Genomic DNA, 8,694 nt, shown 5'->3' with positions numbered 1-8,694 from the left:
TTAAATATAGTCCATTTTTAATAAGGATTGTTTTACAGTAGTAGCCTAAAACCTAAAAAAAAAAAGAACATGTCTGTAGAGCCAAACATGAATTTTATCTTAATTTATTCCTGGGTATGAAAAGCGCAAAAAAAACAACAGACCAGTTCCCACTTAAAACTAGAGTTTAAAACTGTTTCGATTTAAAAGAATCTTCAGTGAAACCAAGTGGTGAGTCACATCTGAACACTTTAATTTGTGTTAATACAAGTAATCCTTTTTTAAAGCATTATATCATTACAAAACCCTGCCAGAGTACTTCACATTATTCCTATTGGCAGGGAGATCTCCTATGATCTAGAAATACAGCCAGAAATCTCAGGTCTTGCATTCATGTTATATTTTAATAAGGTTTTTTGTAAACTACCTGCCTAATGCCAAAACAGGCCTGAAACAACACAGAATATAAAAGTGCATAGAAAGAAAATCCACAGGACGTCTGAATTAACAGCACCACACTAATATATAGAACTTTAAAACACCAAAGCTTTACCCAAGAGTATAAAATAAAGGAGCTTGTTGTAAACAAAACCACAACCCTGTTCTGAGACACACACACACACACACACACACACACACACACACACACACACACACACAGTAGTCTTTAAATTCTCTCTTTTTAAAGACGTGCCCCATCAAAACCAATTTTGTTTCAGAATATTTAAATCAATTAAAGGCTCAAAGCTTTTTAATATTAATGAATATTCAAGTAAAGTGCCTCCATTATTACGTTACAGGACAGAGGCACAATTACAGAAATCCGAACACTACACAACAGATCTTTCTGGAATATCTGACTGGATCCCTGTAAACATTTTAGGATGAAATGATTCTGAGCCTTTGGATTTTCAGTCAGAAGGCTGTAAATGATAAAGCACTCTGTACTCGTCATTGTGTGTACACACCCCAGAAACAGATGAACCGCTAGCACTCTGAATGACACCCAGTTAACTTAACCACGCCAGGACACACACACACACACACACACACACACACACACACACACACACACACACACACACACACACACACACACACACACACACACACACACACACACACACCTTGCTGATGTGACACGGAGTGCCATGGTCATTTGACTCCACACCACCATGGTGAGTTCAAGGTCTGACTACTGCAGCATGTGTGGCACCTCTGCTTTAAAATCACCATGCTTGACTTAGCCACTCCCACTTATGTTACATGTGCTGTCCTCCTGGAATTGGCCCCTCCCCTTCAGAAAGGGCTGCCACGGTGGCTGAGCGCCTCCTGAGCTCCTTTCAGCATCTCCCTCTTCACACACTTCCAGAAACCAGACACACCCTGCTGAGATTGAACCTGCACATATATATATATATATATACACACACACACACACACACACACACTAAATAGACAGACAGCAACAACTGGCAATATACAAATACACATTATACAACAAACATCACTAATACAATTTTCATTTGGATTAAAATGCCACTGATACACACACACACACACACACACACACCAGAAGTTTCTCCAGCTGCAGGGCTGTATAGTAACACAGCAACATAAACTCCTGTAACCTCTCCCCCCATTCTAACCTCTCCCCTAGCCTCCACCCCTCCCCCTCTTCTAACCACTAACCCCTTAACCCTATTATAACCCCTCACCCCTGTTCTAAACCCTCACTCCTATTAGAAATCTCAGGACAGAGCCAGAGACTGATACTAAATACACCACTGTGATCGTGTTTAATGTGAGCGTGTTGCAAGTCCCTCACCCTGAGGCCCCGAAGGACTCTGTCCTTCATCACACCAATGAACTCCATATGGCTCAGACAGTTGTCACCGTCCAGGTCGAAGAGTTTGAACACAGTGTCCAGGACATTCTCAGAGAGCTCCTGGCCTGTGGCGATCTTCACTGCCCTCTTGAACTCAGCTGCAGCAGACAGAAGGGAGAGCAAGGCATGCTGGGTATTCCAAGAGCACAACAATTGGAGTTAACACGCCATGATGTCACTTCCTGATGTAAATGTTCTGATTGAGGGCAAGTGATTAGACACATCATCTGCAGCAGTATATTCAACACAAACACACAGGGATTATTACAGCAACAGGGTTGTGGGTGAGCGCAGGTGGTGCAGAGTTGCGGGTGGGGTTTACCCATTCCGATGGGTCTGTTGGATTCTGCAATCATCTTCATGGACAAGGCGAAGTCATCCAGGTTGTTGGTGAAGAGGCAGAAGGCTTTGAACTCCTCAAAGGTGATGCTCTAACAAACAAGGAAAAGAGGGCGTTACCAAACGAGGCACAGAGGGGATGCTCTAACAGAACAAGGCACAGATTGGGCACTCTAACAAAATGAGGCACGGAGGTGACGCCCTCAGGGGCGGGGTCTCGGGACATGTGGAGCACCACCTCTCCTGCAGGGATCCTCCTCCTCATGTTTTCCAGGTAGGCCTCATTGTCCTCCTCATTAGTGAAGTGGAGGAGCCAGTCTGCGAAGTCCTCTCGGAGCATGGAGCCCATTCCTCTGGAGAACTGCAGGAACTCCATCTCCTGCACCTCTGCCTGCAGGTCCTCCATGAACCTGCACACAAGCCCAACAAACCACCACCACAACGCATCACATCAGTGGTGGGCCACCAGCGCTCATCCACATTAGCATGTCTAGCCAAGAAAACACTAGAAACAAAGCAACAAATAACCAAGTGGAACACGGCGACACCCAGACACGGGAGCCCGACCTGTAGAACTCTCTGTACTGTAATTTGTTCTGGCCTCTGCGACCAAAAAAGAAGGCCTGGAGAGAGGTTGAGGGCTCATCACTGTCCTCTGGTGCCACCACCTGGAGACAAACAGGAAGGCAGACGTGTGTACCCAGTAACTCCACTAGCACAACACACACTACAAACCTATCAGTCGAGCTCCATCTAAATGACCTGCGTGTCATTTTTGACGTGCTATGTCCAATTTAGCTGACTGTCCTCTGACACACAAAATCTTTGGACACATTATCTACATATTATCTTTCTTATCAATAGATGACATTTGCAGTTTGATATTACTCATTTAATGACAGGTAACTAATACATACCTCTTTCTCCCAACATAAGTGCTGTCACAGTTTCGCAAGTTAGAGCTGTGTATGTCTGAGATTATGATGATCATTTAAAAGTACGGCAGCCTTTAAGCCACCCACATCTTTCTAAACGGAACTACAAGGTCATGACAGGTTCAGGAGTTTGCTGGAGCTAGATGCTTCACACATTCCCTCAGACAGGTGTGAGCGGGGAGAATTAGAGCAGGGCCAAGCCCACAGCTACTGTAGCAGCAATTGGAGACTCTGCTAGGCCTGCAGGTGGCACTCTTCTGAAGTGAACCCACCTCTGCCGCATCTTCCTTTGAAACCTTCCGTTTCCCCAGGACTTTCTTCAGCTTGGGAACAAAAGGATATGAGTCACTCCACCACTGTAGTAAAGAGCAAAAATGAATTGATCCCAGATCCGTGTTGTTACCTGTAGGCACCTAGTGCCTCAGCACAGGTAGGTATATGGATAAGGAAAGAACTGATCCCAGATCTGTATTGTTACTCATAGGAGTGACAGAGAGAGGGTTCATCTATATAAACAGCACAATCTGGGCAGGAGATCTTCAGTCCTCCCAATCCCCCAATTAAGATGATCCCAGACCAGCACTCTCATAGCACACAGAGATTCCTGAGGCCTACATCATGAAGCATTTAGATTTAGCCTGACAGCCGGTGGGTTCAGCTTCATGATCCAGACCTCATGAGGATGCGTTACTCTTACATGTAACAGTAACCATGCCAGATTACATACCTTGCTGATCCAATGCATCTCTCGCCAGCATTAACAAAGATACAGGCAGCATAGGTCAGTCTATGGACTACAATACCCACAATCCTCCATTTCTCTGACTCCTTCAGAGCACAGGTAATGCACATTCCAATGACCTGGTTTATTAACTGATCACAGATCTGTAGGGTTACTTCCAGGCCCCAGGGGCCCCAGCACAGATCTGATGGAGGAAACTGTGATTGTTTCTGGAAACAAAGTGTGACTGCAGTCATGCAGACATTCCACACATGCTAATGGAATCACTAATATCAGACTTTCCATTTAATCAAACTCTTAAAGGGACAACTGCTCACAACCACACTGGTGTAGAATAGAAAAAAAACTATATAATAATCACCTGATGGATTTGCTTTAACTGTTGCCATGGAGACTGAACATAGAAAACAATTCTAGGCTCATGTATAGACTGCAGGAAAATATCTGTTCCACCAAAGATAGATAACGGAGACAGATAAACCGCCATTCAGCCAGGGGACAGGAAAGTCTACACATACACGTACTACACCTCCTGCTCTCCTAGAACCACACCTGGAACATTTCAGACAGGTCACCAGGTTTAAGAAATTAGGTAAAACCATTTAGAAGTGGACTTTACAATCAGTGTGTTAGTTGTGTTTTTTAATAATTACAAACAAAAAGCTACATTACATTCAAAATGGAACCTGTGAAATTAAGACATATTATTTTTTAAGGAACAACAAATAAAAATTGGGTATGGAAAAAAACTGATCTGAATTATCTGAAGTGAATCACTCTAATCTGAACTGGACAGTGTGAATGTGAACACATACCTTCTCAAACTCTTTTTTGTCCACCTGCTCGTTGCCATCAACATCGAGCATCTGGAACGCGATGTGGAACCCTGTGTGTGGCTCTGCGGTAAAACAACCTGCTATGGTCACACGTTTCTAGAACATTCTCTAACGCAAAACATCCCATATTACACTTGTGAAGAGTTACCCTCCTCCATAATCTAGCCTCAGAGGATCACACATGAGAAAAAAAAAAAAAACACAGGTAAATAAGATGTTGCAATGGTAGCTCAGTGGTTAAGATACTCAACTAGTAATCAGAAGGTTGCTGGTTCAAGTCCCACCATTACCAAGTTGCCACTGTTGGCCCCCTGAGCAAGACCCTTAACCCTCAAGTTGTACTCAGTCATAACTGTAAGTCATTTTGATTTGGATAAAAGTGTCGAATAAATGCTGTAAATGTAAAACGTGCGTTACACAGCAGATGCTATTAACCAGAGCAGGGAAACCACTTAACAGTGGAGAACCTGGAGAGTTTTACAGAGCAAGAGTTCTTTTTCCTGCCACTGCTCTACTGTGAAGCACAAAAGCCAGAAACCTTTCTGATCTGGAAAATGGACTTCAGTTGAAAAAAATCCTTGCTGTTTAATGATCTCAGAGGAGCTAAGCAACTGTAAGCCTGTTGGGGAAATACTCCCCCAGTTACTCAGCTGCAGAGAACTTAATACTCAACAGGGACACTTAACTGAACATAGCCATATGACAGCCTACAGACAACCTACAGATAGCACTGACTGCACTCACAGACTATTTGGAGCAAATATAATCTTTATTAATGAAAGTCAAAACTACATTTTAAGAAAATTTTCAAATTATTAACTGAATTAATAATGGAAGTGATGTCTATGTGAGCAAGGAATAAGATATTAGCCAACATACTCTGGAGATCAGGGATCGAATGCAACCTTCTAATGCTCAACGTCCAACAAAGTGCAGGAGGAGTTACTCACTGGTGAGGATGGTGAGGAGAAAAAGGTACTCTGTGTAAGAGATGAGCCCTGTAATAACACAGAAACCAAACAAAGCAAAGCTACTGTAAACCGAGCATGTGCGTAGGTGTGTTTCTGAGCGGGTGTGTGTGCATGTATAGGTGTGTGCCTGAACTAGCGTGCGTGTGTGTATAGGTGTGTGCCTGAGCTAGTCCACGTGTGGCGTGAGCTGGAGTGTGTGTGTGTGTGTGTGTGTGTATAGGTGTGTGCTTGAGCTGGCGCGCATGTGTGTATAGGTGTGTGCCTGAGCTGGCACGCATGTGCATGTGTGTGTGTATAGGTGTGTGCCTGAGCTAGTCCACGTGTGGCGTGAGCTGGAGTGTGTGTGTGTGTGTGTGTGTATAGGTGTGTGCCTGAGCTGGCACACGTGTGTGTATAGGTGTGTGCCTGAGCTGGCACACGTGTGTGTATAGGTGTGTGCCTGAGCTGGCGCGCATGTATGTATAGGTATGAGGTGTGTGCCTGAGCTGGCGTGTGTGTATGAGGTGTGTGCCTGAGCTTGCGCGCGTGTGCGTATAGTTGTGTGCCTGAGCTGGCGCGCGTGTGTGTAGATGTGTGCCTGTGCTGGTGCGCATGTATGTATAGGTATGAGGTGTGTGCCTGAGCTGGCGTGTGTGTATAGGTGTGTTCCTGAGCTGGCACACGTGTGTGTATAGGTGTGTGCCTGTGCTGGTGCGCATGTATGTATAGGTATGAGGTGTGTGCCTGAGCTGGCGTGTGTGTATAGGTGTGTGCCTGAGCTTGCGCGCGTGTGTGTAGGTGTGTGCCTGAGCTCGCGCGTATGTATGTGTGTGTGTGTGTGTGTGTGTGTGTGTGTGTGTGTGTGTGTATCGGTGTGTGCCTGAGCTGGCGCGCATGTGTGTGTATAGGTGTGTGCCTGAGCTGGCGCGTGTGTGTATAGGTGTGTGCCTGAGCTGAGGCGTGTGTGTATAGGTGTGTGCCTGAGCTGGCGCGCATGTATGTATAGGTATGAGGTGTGTGCCTGAGCTGGCGTGTGTGTATAGGTGTGTGCCTGAACTTGCGCGCATGTGCGTATAGTTGTGTGCCTGAACTGGCACACGTGTGTGTATAGGTGTGTGCCTGAGCTGGCGCGCATGTATGTATAGGTATGAGGTGTGTGCCTGAGCTGGCGTGTGTGTATAGGTGTGTGCCTGAGCTTGCGCGCATGTGCGTATAGTTGTGTGCCTGAGCTGGCGCGCGTGTGTGTAGATGTGTGCCTGAGCTGGTGCACATGTATGTATAGGTATGAGGTGTGTGCCTGAGCTGGCGTGTGTGTATAGGTGTGTGCCTGAGCTTGCGCGCATGTGCGTATAGTTGTGTGCCTGAACTGGCACACGTGTGTGTATAGGTGTGTGCCTGAGCTGGCGCGCATGTATGTATAGGTATGAGGTGTGTGCCTGAGCTGGCGTGTGTGTATAGGTGTGTGCCTGAGCTTGCGCGCATGTGCGTATAGTTGTGTGCCTGAGCTGGCGCGCGTGTGTGTAGATGTGTGCCTGAGCTGGTGCACATGTATGTATAGGTATGAGGTGTGTGCCTGAGCTGGCGTGTGTGTATAGGTGTGTGCCTGAGCTTGCGCGCATGTGCGTATAGTTGTGTGCCTGAACTGGCACACGTGTGTGTATAGGTGTGTGCCTGAGCTGGCGCGCATGTATGTATAGGTATGAGGTGTGTGCCTGAGCTGGCGTGTGTGTATAGGTGTGTGCCTGAGCTTGCGCGCATGTGCGTATAGTTGTGTGCCTGAGCTGGCGCGCGTGTGTGTAGATGTGTGCCTGTGCTGGTGCGCATGTATGTATAGGTATGAGGTGTGTGCCTGAGCTGGCGTGTGTGTATAGGTGTGTGCCTGAGCTTGCGCGCGTGTGTGTAGGTGTGTGCCTGAGCTCGCGCGTATGTGTGTGTGTGTGTGTGTGTGTGTGTGTGTGTGTGTGTGTGTGTGTGTATCGGTGTGTGCCTGAGCTGGCGCGCATGTGTGTGTATAGGTGTGTGCCTGAGCTGGCGCGTGTGTGTATAGGTGTGTGCCTGAGCTGAGGCGTGTGTGTATAGGTGTGTGCCTGAGCTGGCGCGCATGTATGTATAGGTATGAGGTGTGTGCCTGAGCTGGCGTGTGTGTATAGGTGTGTGCCTGAGCTGGCGCGCATGTGTGTGTATAGGTGTGTGCCTGAGCTGGCGTGTGTGTGTATAGGTGTGTGCCTGAGCTGGCGCGCATGTATGTATAGGTATGAGGTGTGTGCCTGAGCTGGCGTGTGTGTATAGGTGTGTGCCTGAGCTTGCACGCATGTGCGTATAGTTGTGTGCCTGAGCTTGCGCGCGTGTGTGTAGGTGTGTGCCTGAGCTCGCGCGTATGTATGTGTGTGTGTGTGTGTGTGTGTGTGTGTGTGTGTGTGTGTGTGTGTATCGGTGTGTGCCTGAGCTGGCGCGCATGTGTGTGTATAGGTGTGTGCCTGAGCTGGCGCGTGTGTGTATAGGTGTGTGCCTGAGCTGGCGCGCGTGTGTGTAGATGTGTGCCTGAGCTGGTGCACATGTATGTATAGGTATGAGGTGTGTGCCTGAGCTGGCGTGTGTGTATAGGTGTGTGCCTGAGCTTGCGCGCGTGTGCGTATAGTTGTGTGCCTGAACTGGCACGCGCGTGTGTGTAGATGTGTGCCTGAGCTGGTGCGCATGTATGTATAGGTATGAGGTGTGTGCCTGAGCTGGCGTGTGTGTATAGGTGTGTGCCTGAGCTTGCGCGCGTGTGTGTAGGTGTGTGCCTGAGCTCGCGCGTATGTATGTGTGTGTATGTGTGTGTGTGTGTGTGTGTGTGTGTGTGTGTGTGTGTGTGTGTGTGTGTATCGGTGTGTGCCTGAGCTGGCGCGCATGTGTGTGTATAGGTGTGTGCCTGAGCTGGCGCGTGTGTGTATAGGTGTGTGCCTGAGCTGAGGCGTGTGTGTATAGGTGTGTGCCTGAGCTGGCGCGCATGTATGTATAGGTATGAGGTGTGTGCCTGAGCTGG

The 8,694-nt window shown here is 47.5% G+C and overlaps 1 protein-coding gene across 5 annotated transcripts in view; it reads right to left on the bottom strand.

Annotated features, from left to right (window-relative positions):
- Positions 1–208: 208 nt before the first annotated feature.
- micu2 (mitochondrial calcium uptake 2) overlaps positions 209–8,694 on the bottom strand; it is a 25,817-nt gene continuing 17,331 nt past the window's right edge. For 2 of the 5 annotated variants that reach the window (XM_081719166.1, XM_081719163.1), the window contains exons 5-12: positions 5,670–5,717; positions 4,699–4,796; positions 3,414–3,464; positions 2,774–2,874; positions 2,445–2,616; positions 2,190–2,298; positions 1,808–1,965; positions 209–1,380 (exon numbers count right to left, since the gene is read on the bottom strand). In XM_081719166.1, coding sequence (XP_081575292.1) covers positions 1,279–1,380; positions 1,808–1,965; positions 2,190–2,298; positions 2,445–2,616; positions 2,774–2,874; positions 3,414–3,464; positions 4,699–4,796; positions 5,670–5,717 — 839 coding nt within the window. In that variant the 3' untranslated portion in view covers positions 209–1,278. The remainder of the gene's footprint in view (positions 1,381–1,807; positions 1,966–2,189; positions 2,299–2,444; positions 2,617–2,773; positions 2,875–3,413; positions 3,465–4,698; positions 4,797–5,669; positions 5,718–8,694) is intronic. The other 3 variants (XM_027029513.3, XM_081719164.1, XM_081719165.1) reach the window with 3 other exon arrangements.

The sequence above is a fragment of the Electrophorus electricus genome, chromosome 8 (genome assembly GCF_041902795.1).
Source record: "Electrophorus electricus isolate QZ-2024a chromosome 8, ASM4190279v1, whole genome shotgun sequence".
Classification (NCBI taxonomy): domain Eukaryota; kingdom Metazoa; phylum Chordata; class Actinopteri; order Gymnotiformes; family Gymnotidae; genus Electrophorus; species Electrophorus electricus.
The sequence above is the reverse complement of the archived record's forward strand: the minus strand, read 5'-3'. Positions and strand labels throughout refer to the sequence as shown.